Source organism: Podarcis pityusensis (assembly GCF_964106645.2).
Source record: "Podarcis pityusensis genome assembly, chromosome: 6".
Classification (NCBI taxonomy): domain Eukaryota; kingdom Metazoa; phylum Chordata; class Lepidosauria; order Squamata; family Lacertidae; genus Podarcis; species Podarcis pityusensis.
Window position 1 is genome coordinate 31,113,289 of NC_138030.1, and position 16,433 is coordinate 31,129,721.

A 16,433-nucleotide genomic window follows, 5' to 3' on the forward strand; every position below is an offset into this window, starting at 1 on the left:
CATTGAATAAGGCAGTGTATTTATGAGAGCAAGTTCAATTATAGGAGTGATAAATATGGCTTTGAAATCAAAACCAATCTTGACATCACTTATTAAAATGCAATTAACTCATAATATTGTCGTTGATTCTTAGTTTTAGACGTATGCTATGCATGAGCTCTGCTCACCAAGTTTTTTAGACCACTCACTTAGCACAGGCAGCAAATACTGTAAAATGTTTTACTATCTGGATATAGTTGGTTCAGTTTTACTCCCCTGTCTGAACACCGCAACTTGGAATAATGAAACCAAATGTATCAGGGCAGAGGTCACTAATGCACACTCCACTACATGATTTTGAGAGGATCCGTCTTCAGATTTCAGTCCCAGGAGTGGACTTTTTAAAATAAAAGGATGGAGGCAAAAATCATAGGAAGCGAATGGAAAACTTTACCCAACTTTAAGGCTAGTGGTTCCTGCTACTCCTGTTAGAATGGCACATTTATTTACTTTAGCTGATCATCTGTGGGGGCTCTGTTTGCGACTACCTGCCCAGCAGGATGCTCCTGGCATTTCATCCCTCCCTGTCAATTTCTGAATATGTTTTGGCCCAGTGCCCAACTGGAAGGTTTGATGACTCCAGCAGACATTGTTACAGCAACAGAACAGAACAGTGATTAAGCTGCCCTCTACTTTGTCCGATTTTTCTTCTCATTTGTGTGCTGTTTAAAGAAGAGAACCTTTGCTGGTCAGACAGGTTTTTCACTCCTGCCTGCTTTAGCTTTCCATTACCAATAAGAGGTTATACAGCGTACAGGGCTGCACACTGTACCACACTATATGTAGAGGAGGTGTTCAGACTTAATTTATTCCCTGCCCCTGGATAAAGATTATTGCAGCTGTGTGTTTTGGAAAACTATCAATGAAGGGAGTTCAGCTCATACAACAAGCTTTGAATAGGCTACTGTACTCTGTATTTCCAGGTTCTGTTTTAATTGCACTTGCATATTACCTTAGAGAAAGCCAAAATCTGGAAAATGTTTTCTCATAGATGGTACCTCAGCCTTCTTGACCTTCTTTTTCACACCAAATGCATTCATGCATATGATCAAAACAATCTAATATGGAACAGGGCTTGTCTATAGAACAAGCTTGCATTTGCCAAAATACAGGTTTGCTTGGCCATGGGTAACGTTCTGCGGACACTGGTCTCCAATGACCCTGCTCTGGACATTTGTTGAGTTATTGTCAGGAGATGCAGATTAAATGGGGAAATGGGGGGGACCAGACAGGTATTTTGTTGCCAACAATGTTGTGTGGGTGCTGGGGGGAAATGCAAGCATGCATGAATAGCACCAATTCCAGAACAAACTTTAATCTGGAAGTGTCCCATGACATGGGGGATATTATGATCCTATCCCTGGGTGTTATTTCATGCTCCAATATATAACTATATCATAAGATACTGAATACAGTGGTACCTTGGGTTACATACGCTTCAGGTTACATACGCTTCAGGTTACAGACTCCGCTAACCCAGAAATAGTACCTTGGGTTAAGAACTTTCCTTCAGGTTGAGAACAGAAATCGTGCAGCGGCGGTGTGGCAGCAGCAGGAGGCCCCATTAGCTAAAGTGGTACCTCAGGTTAAGAACAGTTTCAGGTTAAAAACGGACCTCCGGAATGAATTAAGTTCTTAACCAGAGGTACCACTGTACCCACTAATCTGCAGTTGATATGTGTGGGAGAAAAGTTGGAGGCACGCAGTGGCAGCTTGGCTTCATGTCGTTGTCTGTCAACTTCCCTGCCAACCTCTGCTGCCTTGAGATAGTTTGGGAACATGGGGATTGGGCTTGTGTGTATGGCTTTCCAGGCAGGATTAGAGCCCTAAATGTATTTTAAGATTACCGAGGGCTGCCAAAAAAGGCCTTGCGGCCCACACATTGGACCACTCTGCTCTTTGCCGATTTCACACTAAAGGATGGAACTAGAACATTGAATTGGACCTAGACGCAAGTGGGAAGCTGATGAAGTTGGTGTAAAATCAGTTCAGTGCTCCAGCCTAAGAGTACCAGACAAGTCTGGCTGCCGTATTTTGTGCTAATTGGCACCATACCCTAAATGTCACCATCCCTCTTTTGCAACAACAAAGGAAGGTGGGGGTGGGAATGACAGCCACTCTTCCCTCCGAGCTATTCTTTCCACTTGCTTTACTTGCTCTGCCATTTTTGTACCGTCATCCACTACAGCTTCAATCTTGAAAATCACTAACCATTCCAAGCACCAATACGATTGCAAAACCTTGCCTTCTGTGTTTGATAGGTCTAGTTTTTGTCACCTATTGTTTCCCAAACCCCAAAGTTTTCCTGATACCTGAAAGGTCCAAATTATTTTCTTATTGAAGGTAAGCAAATTACAAATTAGAGGACTTGTGAGGAATCTGCTTTAATTTTAACCTCATACACCCTGGCCATGAGGCAAAGGAAGGATAAACTTTGGCATGAAAAACACAAACAAAAATGCCAACCTATTTTGTTATTACCCTGAATCCATGGGCTGGGAAAGGGAAGGAAAAATCTTGGCATGATTGATAGAAAACGGATGGTGACAACAAGCAGTACGGAAGTCAAGAAACTTGTGCTGCGGGTTGATTTTGGCTTCAGAACTGTGAAAGAAAAGTCCCAACAGGATAAAAGCAGATTGGAACTGGCAGAAAGTACAGAGTCTAGTCCAAAGTAGCAACTGAATGATCAATGACTAATTTGTGGGGAATCTACTGAGCAAGACCTGAGATCACAGAACATGAGACAAGGCACAACTACATAGTGGAAAGCATTACAGCAAATAAAAACAAAACAAACCTCAATTAAATTAGCTCAGTCCTGAAAAACACTCCGCAACTTCCTTGATATGTACTTGTCCTCAAGGAAGTGCAGACCACAAGTGAAAATGGAGGTTCCAGAAGCATTACTACCGTATTTTTCGCTCTATAAGAGCACCTGACCATAAGACACACCTAGTTTTTAGAGGAGGAAAACAAGAAAAAAAATATTCTGAACGAATATTATGTGATTTGACGGTGAGTTTCGGGTAGAATCCATGTGGATCCGTGCTTTATAACCATGTTTTTGCCCCACGAAACAGTGGATGTGTGATTTTTTTGGTGCAGGCTGTAGCCATGGACATGCTATGTGATCTGATGGTGAATTTGGGGTGACCCAATGCAAAAATCCTGAGGATCCATGTGCTTTTACCTCCCCCCGCCCAGGCAGCCTCCTTTATCTCTAGAGTCCCTTATCTCCCTCCCGATCCCTTGCCGATCAGCTGCTCGGCGGCTTTGTTTCAACACCCTCTTCCTTCTTGTTTGCCTTAGTGTCTTTTCCTTAGCTGGAACAGTTTTTTTGCTCCTCCTTTTCTTCTAATTTCTCTCCTCATTGCTTTAATCTTCCTGTCTGCTCTCCTTGCAAGTTTGCTGTCTTTACCTCCCACCTCCCAGGCAGCCTCCTTTATTGCTTGAGTCCCTCATCTCCCCTCCCGGTCGCTTGCCGATCAGCTACTCAGCGGCTTTGTTTCACCACCCCCTTCCCTCTTTCTAAAAAAAAAAAAAGCACGATCTGTTTTTTGCCCCTGGGCAATTCAGCTCCAGGGACCATGCATTCGCTCCATAAGACGCACAGACATTCCCCCTTACTTTTTAGGAGGAAAAAAGTGTGTCTTATGGAGCAAAAAATACGGTAATTATTAAACTGCTTTTGGTGTCAAATACATTAATTCCACTAACTGTGTTAAATTTGTTGGTTTCAAGAATTTTATATTGTAATACCCTAAAGAATTTTGTGGTGGTGAAACCTCTGGCAGTGATTGAGCTGATGAAATGTCATGGAATGTTCACAACAGAACATTCTCAGTCTTTTACAATTTCATACAGGCGCTTAGGACAGAGGGGTTGTTACATTGGCAATAGAGGTAGACTGCTCTAATGCCCAAGGTAGCTTTAACAAGTCAAATTGGATAATGGATTCTAGCCTTCTATGGTAACCACATCTTCAAATTCGGATGTGTTCCATCTAGCATATGGCAATCCTCAATATTTTTTTAAAAACACTTTTATTTCTAAATGCCAAACATATGTTTCTCTGGAGAGGACAAGTCTGGAAAGACCTCAGTGTTAATGAATATTAGAGCTTAAACTTCACCTCAATTCCAGATTAATCTTTGTACAGCTATTTCTATGCGTTTGCTTAACATCTGGGGATTATGTTTATTAAGATGGTATCAATGTTTATTCTTGCATTTGAAGTGCCGGGAGCAGTTGATTTGTTTAAAATCAAAGCTGGGCTATACAGTGGTACCTCGGGTTAAGTACTTAATTCGTTCCGGAGGTCTGTTCTTAATTTGAAACTGTTCTTAACCTGAAGCATCACTTTAGCTAATGGGGCCTCCTGCTGCCACCGCGCCGCCGGAGCACGATTTCTGTTCTCATCCTGAAGCAAAGTTCTTAACCTGAGGTAATATTTCTGGGTTAGCGGAGTCTGTAACCTGAAGTGTATGTAACCTGAAGCATATGTAACCCGAGGTACCACTGTACCTGGTTTTGTCTTGCAGAAGAGAGCTTCCAGGCGGAGTGTACCTGAGTTGGGCATTTTATTTATTTATTTATTTCATTTATAAAAGTATTAATAGGCCAAAATTTATCTACTGCAACACCAGAGCAGTATACATAACCAAAACATAAACCTAATTTTAAGGAATGCAAGACGCATACACATACACACAAACATATTGCAACATGCATTAAGGGTGCTTTCATTTTTTTTATATATAAATTTTTATTAGTTTTACAAAATTTTTAAGACAATACAAACATATAAAGAGACATACAAACACGTATAGTTTCATGACCTTTTTTTCATAAACCTTCTTTCTCGGACTCCCCCATACCTCCCCTTTCTGCATCCCAATGTCCAAAATTTTCCAGCAACTTCTAAATAGTTCTGTCAAACATATGTCTTCTTAATCTTCCCTTCAGTCTAATCCTATATCGCTGTAACCCTTTCTTTCTCAAAACCTCGACATTCTAACATTCATCAAGTTTATAATAGTCCTTAAGATAGATTTTAAATTTCTTCCATTCTTCTTCCGCCGTCTCCTTCCCCTGGTCGCGGATTCTGCCAGTCATCTCAGCCAGTGTCATATAGTCCATCACTTTCATCTCATTAAGGGTGCTTTCAAATGCGTCATTTAGATTTGATTTTAGTGTCTGTCTGCCTGCACATTAGCTCCAAACACAATTTTTTTCGAGTCATGAATCTTCATTGCTATGCTGATCTTATTCAGAAGCTTGTCACTCCCTTCAATTGCTCCTTTCCCTTTCCACAACCCTTTTCTGTTCTGGGCATACACACAGATAGATAATTTTCAGGAAGTGTGCAAGAGCAAATTTTACAAGACCTACTAATTATCATGTTTCCTAATGGGTAAAATGAAGGTTTGTGCTGTCTTTTTATATGTGCATGTGTGAATTTTCATTTAAAAATATGTTACTTAATACCAAAATAGGCTAAATTACATTTATCTGGGTTAGGCTTGCACCCAAATGATAAAGAGGTATTGTTGAAGACCCTTGTGTTGTTGTTGTTGTTGTTTAAGTATCTTGAGAATACAGCTCCCCCTAAACAGGTTGTTGAGATCTGAACATGGCTTCAACATTGCCAGCTGCTGGAAACAGGCATGCTAATATGGGGGGAGGGGGGAATCTACTTGAAACAAAATGGCCATCTTGTGCTCAGGTGAGGAGCAAATGGAAACAGGGTTTTGGTGGTGTCAAAGAGAGAACCAGCAATAAATCGCACTGTTCGAAATTGGAGATTACTTTATTACAAGAAAAAAGAAAAAAGACTCAGACTTAGCTGAGTGTCTTATCCCATGTATCAGCTGCCGAGACTGAAAGTCCTCGCCTCCCCACAGCTGTCTACGCCTCCCCCTCTCCAGAGCTTTCCCCAAGCAATCGGACACCATGCCTGCGTGCAGCCTGCCATAGCTTTGCCAGTTTCAGACCTCTTCAAGTTCTGGGAGATGGAGACGAGGGAGCAGCAGAAGAGGGAAACAACCCAGGAGTCTTCACCAGCCTGACTCATCTCTGCCTCTTAGCTTCCCTCCTCCAACTCACACAGCTTCCTCCTCTGATTCTGGACTTCTCTCTGACACAGACTCTCCCAGCTCACTAAGCCCTGTTACCCCTTCAGCTTCTGACACCTCCTCTTCCCAGTCTTCTTACTATGATCACTCATCGTTGTCCCACCACCAATCCCCGGGCCCTGAGTCTTACTCCCTTGGGGATTTCCCAGTTGGTTCCTCCAACCATTCCTCTGCATCCAACCAGTCAATGACAGGTGGAATTAGATGTCACAAAGAGAAATGTCACCATAGGTGACAAGTTACCCAGACACAAAAATGTGCTTCAATGAATTTTGCTCTCAGTGACAAAAACTATTGTATAATGTTATTTATACCCCCTGTTGTCACAAGTCAACACCTCTTTGAGAGGCACCACAAAATTAGGGGAGGGGGAATTCAACACTTAGATTTCAATACATGATCTAGTTCTCAAACCTTATATTGCCATACCAGCCCTCTATTTAGTAGAGCATTTGCCAACCTGGTATTCTCCAGATGTCTTCTGCTACAAATCCTGTCACCCTCAGCCAGTGCTTTGTTGTTTTTAAAAAAATGTTTAGGAGTACTCTCATTTTCCTACTCATATTGAAATAGTGCTCCTCAATGAGGCCAAGCTTTGATTCACAAAATGTTTAGGGGTATGTGTACCCCTGCGTCCCCTCGGAAAATAAGCACTGCCCTCAGCCATCACAGCTATGATAATGGGCTGAAGGGAGTTGTAATTCAAAACATCTGGAGGGTACCAAGCTGGCAAAGGCTGATTTCCTACTTAAAATGGAGTGTATCAATAGCTAGCCGGTAAAAGGTAAAGGTACCCCTGCCCGTACGGGCCAGTCGTGTCCGACTCTAGGGTTGTGCGCCCATCTCACTTAAGAGGCCGGGGGCCAGCGCTGTCCGCAGACACTTCCGGGTCACGTGGCCAGCGTGACGAAGCTGCTCTGGCGAGCCAGCACCAGCGCAGCACACGGAAATGCCATTTACCTTCCCGCTATAAAGCGGTACCTATTTATCTACTTGCACTTAGGGGTGCTTTCGAACTGCTAGGTGGGCAGGAGCTGGGACCGAAAGACGGGAGCTCACCCCGCCGCGGGGATTCGAACCGCCGACCATGCGATCGGCAAGCCCTAGGTTTTACCCACAGCGCCACCCGCGTCCCTTAGCTAGCTGGTACCATGTCACAAAAGAATTGTAGCATCATAATGCTGGGCAACTGTTTAGAACCAATGTGCCATTAGCGTCTAGTTAAATTTTGTGTCTAGGTTCAGGCAATGACATTAAGAAACAAGTGGATTATTTAAAAGAAAGCAGGAATACGGTATATTGGATTTAAAATGTAATATATATGAAGGCAACTTTTTAACTTATTTACTTATTTTATTAAACTATTCCCCATCTGGGTCTCAAAGTGGCTTACAAAATGGAAACATAAAATATACAAAAATTCAAAACAATAATTAAACATGAGAGATTTAAAACATCAGAGATTAACACATCAGAACAGCATTCACTTTGCAAAGGCCTCCTGGAATAAAATAGTTTTAACCAGGCATCTGAGAGCTGGTTAAGTTGAAGCTGAAGGCACTGAAAATATTTATCAAGGAGAAAACAACAGGAGTTCCAGTCTTGAAAGTGCCTATGCTATCAGAAAGCTGGCAACTCTTTTCAAATACATATCTAAACAGCTGCTATAAGGTTGATGGAGATCAGTTGTTCTCCATAGCTACTGAAGGTAAGGGAGGAAGCAATGGTTTTTGAGTTACAAGAACATTTTCAGCTTAAATATTACAAAAAGAATTGTAAATATAAAATTGTTGGAGAGTGGAAGAAGTTAATAGTGGTGATTATGGAATTCCTTTCATTGGAAATTATTTTAAAATAGGCCAGGGAAAAGCATCTGCCAATATGATTTGGCAGTGTGCCTATCTGGGAACTTGCCAATACACTGCTGGAAATGGTCTGGGTATTTGGAGTATAGAACTTTAGAAGCATAAACAGTTTAAGAATGGAGTTTGTTCACAACACAAATACTTTATGGCTAAAGAAAGTCTTTCCTTCCTACTGTTCCATGTTCATCATGACTCCATTCTTGCTAGCTCCTCTTTCACAAATGGGCCTTTTACCACAGAAGGCCAAGACTGACACAATGAATGGCTCCTCACAGCTCCTTTCAGAGGCAGAACTTTCAGAAGTAGCCTTAAGGAAACTTTCAAGGCCTGGGCATCTGACTGATAGCATCCTGCATCTTTGGCATTCAGAGTTGAAAGTTATGATCATTAATAATGCCATCATTCAGAAGATACATGTTTACTACATGTTAACATCTCCCCTCCAAACATTATAGGTTCCAGTCTTTCCTTGAAGGCCAGAGCTCCTCATACTTTTTAGCATGTTCTGGTAAACCAGAAAAGCAACAGAGTGTGTTTCCAAATACTTATATAGTATTTGTTTTGTAGCCCTTTCTAGGGGTGGGGTGGGGGATAAGAGAAAGAGAGAGAGAACAGTGGACACTGTGTGTCTCTATATCTATCAATTTTGTATTTATTTTTGTGAATTTGCCTGGAGGAGAAATGGTTGATGGCTTATGTAGCAACAAGCTCTGTATTAACCATTTCCCTGCATTCACTCATTAAAAGTTACTGCAGCAGCAGCAGCAGCTGTTTAGTAAGGAAAGACTGCTTGATTGCAGATGTCAAAGAGTTAAACAACTGTAAAAAAAATTCATAGACATCTGAAGGCAACCCTGTTTTAGGAAGCTTTTAATGTTTTATGTCGGTTTTCCCCTTGTATTTTTATTGGAAGCCTCCCAGAATGGCTGGGGCAACCAAGTCAGATGAGCAAGGTTTAATAAATAAATTATTGTCATCGTATTTCCAGAAAAAGTGTATCTGCTTCCAACATGCCCCTCTCAGAGCAAAGTTCAAAATATATTGAATGCAGCATGGAGGGAATGCTGTTGCTCTCTTATACAGAACCTCTTCCCCTGTCCATAAAAGCGCAGAGAATAATTGATGGAGGTTGTTTTTTTAGTGAGACAGTGTACATGTGAAATGGTACACTTTCCAAAATGAGTGCTGTACTAGTCTTATTGTGAAAAAAACCACAAGGTTCAAAATCACAGCCCTGCCTAGACAAAATCTTACCAGCTGCCACTGATTTTTAAAGCTTTTCTTATGTAATTATAAATCTGTGGTTCTAATTTAAACATACATTGGGAGCAGTTGACATGGGTGTCACACCAAATGTATGGTTTGCACCAGGTGCAGTTATGGCTAGTTATGGCACTGGTTAAGCGCACAAGAAGAGGGCGAGAACAGAGAACAACGTGGCCAGAATTAGGTCCTGCCACCTCATCCTTGGTATGTGTGTTGGGGGAGCTGGTTGTGGATACTAACTGGTGGGAGAAAATTGCACTCTGTGCATTCTTGAAAGCAGGGCCGGATTTAGGTTTGATGAAGTCCTAAGGTTCTGAAGGTTAATGGGGCCCTTTATCTGTCCAGCTGTCCTTTGTCAACAACAAATTGTCGCTGTCTTTTGCATTGAATATATGCTATATGGTAATTTATGTACCGAATAGGTATCTAAAGCCATTTGCACATAACAAAATATGTATTTTATCAAAGTAATTGTTGAACTGAAATACAATTAAGAAGTATATTAATAGTGAAATAATTATTAAGCTCTAACTTAAAATGATTTTTTATTCATAACAAACTTAATAATGCAAACAGATTGGCATTTGGCAATAACAAAAGTTCCTTTAGAAACACAATTTACAAAGACTCATAATCTTTATTTTGTTTTGTTTTATTTGTTTTTTATCTTATATTTTGGAAATGTGCATCCAGTTGTTTTTTTCCTTTATAACTTTTGGGGGGCCTCCCAAGAGAGTGGGGCCCTAAGCTATAGCTTGTTTAGCTTATACGTAAATCCGGTACTGCTAGAAAGCACCTTCCTCGCCATTAAAACTACATCAAGTTTCCGAGGCTTTACGGGGAACAGATTTCGAGAAGGATAAAATTAAAAGAAACCTTCACGGCGTTTCCCAACAGCCAACCCCCACCCCCCCCACCCCTTACGGAAAGGCTCCTGGCTTCCCCATAATACATACGAGCTGCCCCGCAGGCACAGGTCGCCCCTATGGCAGCTCCCGCAAATAGAGCTGCGTTATTACGCCCCTGGCGCAAAACTACCATCGCGGCTACGAAGGAGCTTCTTCAGGCGCATGCCCCGCCGCCCCCGGCCAGACACGCTCCGCAAGAGCATCCCGGGGGGACTAGGTGGCGGCGCCGGCATCGGATGAAGGAGCGGAAGCACTTTGAAGTTTGGCGGAAGCGGAAGCTCGTCCTTGAAGGATTATGGCGGCGCTGGTGAGGGTTGTGGTGAGTGAGGTTGGCGACTGCCTTTGCGCGCTGCCTTCGTGAGCTCGGCGTGCTGGCACCGCTCTCTCGGCCTGCAAGGGCCCGAGGGACAGGGCTGGGGAGGCCGGCTTCGGGCAGCCTCTCCGGCTCCGTGGGCTTGAGCCAGCCAAGGGGCGCGGGGTGGGCGTGTGTTGGGGCGGGGGAGAGAAGGGTCCGCAGGGGGCTGTCGGTGGGCAGCCCCACAAACTGCGACCCGGTTGGCGGTGGGAAGACTGAGGAAATCGGGAGCGAGGGTTCCTGCTCGCCCTGGAAGGCTTTGCCCTTGGAGGCTTCGGCGAGGTGACAGACGTTGCTGTGGGAAGGATGAAAGCGCCGTAGCTGCTTATGTTGGGACCCGTCGTAGAAGCATCACCGGCCTTCACAGAATTAGGCATAAAATTATTTGTTGCATTTGTATCCCACCTTTTTCTCCAGACAGCTCAAGGTGGCATACATAGTCCCCCCCCCCTCAGTTAATCCCCACAACAACCCTGTGAGGTAGGTTAGGCTGAGAGATTGTGACTGGCCCAAGATCACCCAGTGAGCTTCATGGCTCAGCGGCGAATTTGAACCCTGGTCTCCCAGGTACTAGTCCAACACTAACCATTACAATGCTTGTAAAGTAACTTCAGCGGCTGAGGCAGAAGCTCTGGTTGTATAACCAGAATCTTCAGCTCTTAATTTAATAGTCTGGCTCATGCTCTGTCATAATTAGTAGTACAGCAGTGCTATTTTTTAAATATTTGTAATGGCAATGGAGGTGGGCTCTGAGTCAAAGCTCTTTGCAGAGATGGTCTTGACTTAAACGCCACGTTTTTCAGCTCTGTTTTCACTGCACCATTTCATGCCTGGTTCTCTGTGTCTGTATGGCTTAAATCAGAAATGGGGCATACGTGTCAGCTGGAGAGCTGTATATCCTTCTGGGCCACCTTCTGGGAGTTGTGTGCCAGTGGTGGAAAGGGCCAGAGGCAAATGTGGGGAAAGCAACACATAGAAAGTTTATATTTGTAAACACAAACACACACACCCCTCCATTCAGGGAAGCAAGAAGCATTATCAGAGTTCAAACACACATTCCAGCCAAGCAAAGACATTTGGGGTATGAAACAGGGCTGGTGAGGTGTGAGTCTGCGGAGAGTCATATTTACGGCCAAGGCTCCCCACTCCTGGCTTAAACCTAAAGAATAGGAAGCTAAACCTCTTTTTGGCTTTTCTGCTAGCTTACTAGCAGTAGCCCTTTAAGTCTCATTGTCTCTTATAGCATTCTTCTTATGGGCTATGTAGTCAGCAAAAGGGCTGGAACTGGAAGGGACATGTGGGTTGATTTATCCAATCTTCTTTGGCCAGGCAGGATCTTTTAGAAGTTAAGCCATGTTACCCTGATTATATAATCTAGGATATAATCATTATGTAAGAGAATAGCAGTGAGCAAGGTGTGGTAAGACACACAATGTCTTGAGGCAGGAAATAATTTAGACACATGGAGCCAGTTATAATTTCCTGACTTTTGCTTGTATCAGTCATGTAGAATGATTGTGGGTCCTTTTACACTGGGAACATTTAGTTGTTTTTCTTCATATCTTTGTGATTTTAGTTAAGACTTCATAGTTCTTAGTAGAGAATGTATCAGTTTGCCTGAGCAGATACTTCTGCTTGCCCATTACATATTTGAACTTCTAGCAGTATGTTACTTTGAACTATAATTGTTCATACTGAATCGTGCTGAGGAGATACAGAATCTTCAGATGAGCAGCACTTGTGTTTTTACAGTATTATTCAAACATGGGGTTATAGGAAGGTGGGTGTTTGATAATGCTGGTCAAAATAATCATTGCTGATTAGTGGCTATTATTTTATAGACTCATCGAGCTGGAGTACCACAATGGATTGCATTATGCAGTGGATTGATACAAACGACATTAGCTCAGCAACAATGGGGCAGGATGCTCCATGGTACTCTCCAGGTACAATTTTTTTTTTTAATTGCAAGATTGAGAACTTTGCTAGAGCTTATCATGGAATTACCGTATTTTTCGCATCATAGGACGCACCTAGATTTTTCGGGGGGGGGAGAATAAAGAAAAAAAAAATATTTCCCCCCCAGGTGCGGGGGAATCCCGAGCTTCCCCCGACCCCAGCCCCCAGAACAGGCTGCTGCCTGCAAGCCTTGCGAGCCCGGCAGGACCTCCCGCTGGGCGCACAAGGCTTGCAGACATCTGCCCGAAGCACGGGGCGTGCTACGCAGCGCGCCCCGTGCTTCGGGCTGCCGCCCCAAGCCTTGCGCGCCCGGTGGGACCTCCCACCAGGCGCACGAGGCTTGCGGACATCTGCCCAAAGCACGGGGTGTGCTCCGCAGCGCGCCCCGTGCTTCGGGCTGCAGGCTGCCGCCTGCAAGCCTTGCACACCCGGTGGGACCTCCCGCCGGGCACGCGAGGCTTGCGGATAGCTTCCTGAAGCCTGGAGAGCGAGAGGGGTCGGTGTGCACCGATGCCTCTCATTCTCCAGGCTTCAGCGAAAGCCTGCATTCGCCCCATAGGATGCACACACATTTCCCCTTCATTTTTGGAGGGGAAAAAGTGCGTCCTATAGGGCGAAAAATACCGTAATAACCTGTCAGTTGTTGTTTTCAGAGCCCTAAGAGAAATGCTTTGCAAATCTGTAGTGGTTCAATGGTTAGTATTTCATAATGGCTATATATTGCTGCTTCTGAATAAAACTTCTGGAGAACATGAGTGTGAGTGTGTTCATCCCCTCATGTCCTGCTTGTGAGCTTCCCACAGGTATTTGGTTGGCCACTGTGGGAACAGAATGCTGGGCTAGATAGGTCTGGGAACTGATCCAGCAAGTCTACTCTCTTTAACATTCCAATATTAACTTTTCATGGCTTGTATTTACTCTTATTTCAGGGAACTGAATAGTTTGAGCCAGGTGTGACCTGCCACACTAGTATTTACCCCTTCTCGAGGCCCAGCATGATATATACAATATGGAACATTATTCCTCGCAAAACAGATGAAATATTGAGTGTAATTCTTTAGGCTTACAGCTCTCCTCAGTGGTTTTATGGGTGCACTAACTGGAAATGGTATCAGCCTTGTGTCAGAAAGACAGTCTAAAGGAAATCTGTGTGGCTGCTCATCATTTGCTTTAGCCTATGAGTGCCTCAAGGATATGGGACAGTTATCAATATTTTAAATGGTCTGACATGGGTATTTGCTATTTGAATGTTGATGAAAATAGGAAGCAAATAATAAATACCATAAGCTCTATACCACATCCAAGCATATACAGAAAGTATTTTGGTTCACAAGATAATGAAGAATGCAGACTTTTCAGTTTCATTGAGATAACTTTTACTGTAATTGTTCCCAGTTGCTGGGAATCACAAGAAGGCAGAGTGCTGTTGTGTGAAGATTCTGCTTGCAGATTTCCTATGGGTATCTGGTTGGCCACTGTAAAAACAGGATGTTGGAAAAGATGGGCCTTTGGCCTGATCCAGCAGGCTCTTCTTATGTTTTTAAGAGATTCCTGATAGTTGCAATATTTCTTAGGTCGAGGGTGTGTGGTATCTTCATGACCTTTTCATCTTTTCTGGTGTATGAAGCTGGTAAGTTTAGAAGGCCAAGCAATGTAACTCTTTCCTTATGTATTTGCCACTTTTCTTCATCTGTGCTCATGTGTATAATAAACCTGATAACTTTGCAAGTCTATGATCTGAAATTCTTCCATAGGGAAACACTAATGTGTAATTTGTGTGCCTAATTGTATGATCCACTGTTGCCCTTCCATACTACTATTTTTTATGCTTGGTTATTTCTCTTTGTTGTTTTACCAGAGACGCAAGAATGGCCAGTCACAACTAACCCAAGTTTGCTGTGGATTAATACAAACCATTGGTACAGTAAAGCAGCCAAACAGAACACTTCATCACACAAACAAGGTCAGACCAAACTGAAGTCTTGTATTTCAAAAATGCTGTCTGCCCCTATTGAACTAGGATTGTGGTTCTATTGGGGGTTGGGATTTTTTGAGTTAACAGGTTTCAAGCAAAACTTTAAATGCACAGTCTTTGTTGTCTTATTATGCAGGAGAAGCATTAAATCCCAGAGTAATCTGAGGAAGTGACACCTGCTGAAACTGACAGAATACTTTCAATAATTCAGACAAATTCATGGAAGATCTTAAATGGCTATAAACCAGAATGCTAAGGGGTGAGATAGCACAAATAGGGTACTAAGTTATTCTGACTACTAAGATCCACAAGGAAGAAAAATGAGATTGCTTTTTATACTACAATTTTTTATGCATTCAAATTCAGAGTGGGCAAAAGATCTCTGAGAACTGTTTTTAGTTGCATCTTGCATAGCATCTTGTCTGATTCAGCTAATAGCTATCCAAAGCAATTCTTATGTCAACGTATCTTTATTGTGCCTGATGGTGTTTGTGATTTAATTGACTTATATCTGCCCTCTTACCAAAGGGGCCCAGGGTGGCAGGCGTACCAATGATAAAACATTTTTTAAAAAACAACTAAAACCATTTTTCTAAGTTACGGGGGGGGGAAATATATTGAAAAGTTTAAAAATTCTTATCTGCTGATGTCATGGCTACCAGGCTGATATTTTAAGCATTCTTTAAAAAAAAAAAAAAATCCTGTAGATTTGCTATCATCAAAACCAGTCACACACACCATGGCATGAGCTATTTTTGCACCTTGGTAAATTCATAATGTACACTAGGTATAATCCTCTTGCCTGTTTGTGGGGAGATATAAGGCTAAGAATCTTGTCCCTAGGGTTCTACTGCTCCTTTTTCTAGATTTGGAGGTGTGCAGTGGAAATGACTTGGCTTGTAGTCTGTTGAAGCCAGCCATATGGCATGGCCCACATGTATCCCAAATTCCTTTGGTGTGTGAAAGTCCGTCTGCTTTTTATGCCATACTCTGTGAGGAGGGTTAACAGACTGGGAGAATAAAGCAAAAGAGGGAAGGAGACTGAATGACAAAAAAGTTGTGAGCATTGGTGTAGAGCAGGGGAAACACTGACATGGAAGTGCTAATAATACTACAGTCCACAATAATACTACAACCAGACTTAACACGGACACTGGCACCAGAGCCTGCAATAAACCCAGATGCCAACTTTGCTGCCACATACACCCGGACAACACCATTACTGGCCCCAACAACATCACACATACCATCTCGGGACTATTCAATTGCTCATCATCTAACATTGTGTATGGCATCAAATGCCAACAGTGTCCTTCAGCTCTCTATATTGGACAAACAGGCCAAACCTTACGCCAAAGAATAAATGGACATAAATCTGACATCAAGAATCACAAAACAGAGAAACCAGTAGGAGAACACTTCAATCTCCCAGGACATTCTATACAAGATCTCAAAGTAGCTGTTTTACTACAAAGGAATTTCAGAAATAGACTGGAAAGAGAAGCTGCTGAATTGCAACTCATTACCAAACTTAAAACCATGGAGAGACCTGGTTTGAACAAAGACATTGGATTCTTATCCCATTATACATGACTAAGCCATTTCTCACCTTCTCACCCCTTGCCTTTTCCTGTAAGACCTATTACAGTCGTTAAGAGTCGTCAGCAGGCTCATCTCAGCTATCTGCCAATCTCCCATTCCCACCACCCTTCTGAGTAATACCCCTCCCCACCTTCTCACTATATAGAAGGGTCTGGCAACTTCTGTTTCAGTGTATCTGAAGAAGTGTGCTTGCACACGAAAGCTCATACCAAGAACTAACTTAGTTGGTCTTAAAGGTGCTACTGGAAGGATTTTTTTTATTTTGACTATGGCAGACCAACACGGCTACCTATCTGTAAATGGAAGTGCTAAATTGCAGTTATCAAC

At 42.8% G+C, this 16,433-nt stretch overlaps 2 protein-coding genes across 4 annotated transcripts in view; one reads left to right on the forward strand and one right to left on the reverse strand.

Moving 5' to 3' along the window:
• The window catches only part of CEP250 (centrosomal protein 250), a 129,324-nt gene that overhangs the window by 67,162 nt on the left and 45,729 nt on the right, over positions 1 to 16,433 (reverse strand). The gene's annotated exons all lie outside the window — the stretch shown is intronic.
• UQCC1 (ubiquinol-cytochrome c reductase complex assembly factor 1) overlaps positions 10,376 to 16,433 on the forward strand; it is a 41,106-nt gene continuing 35,048 nt past the window's right edge. The window contains exons 1-3 of one of the 3 annotated variants that reach the window (XM_081010409.1): positions 10,376 to 10,534; positions 12,412 to 12,516; positions 14,388 to 14,492. In XM_081010409.1, coding sequence (XP_080866535.1) covers positions 10,511 to 10,534; positions 12,412 to 12,516; positions 14,388 to 14,492 — 234 coding nt within the window. In that variant the 5' untranslated portion in view covers positions 10,376 to 10,510. Of the gene's footprint in view, positions 10,535 to 12,411; positions 12,517 to 14,387; positions 14,493 to 14,722; positions 14,764 to 16,433 lie in introns of those variants that run through there. The other 2 variants (XM_081010410.1, XM_081010411.1) reach the window with 2 other exon arrangements.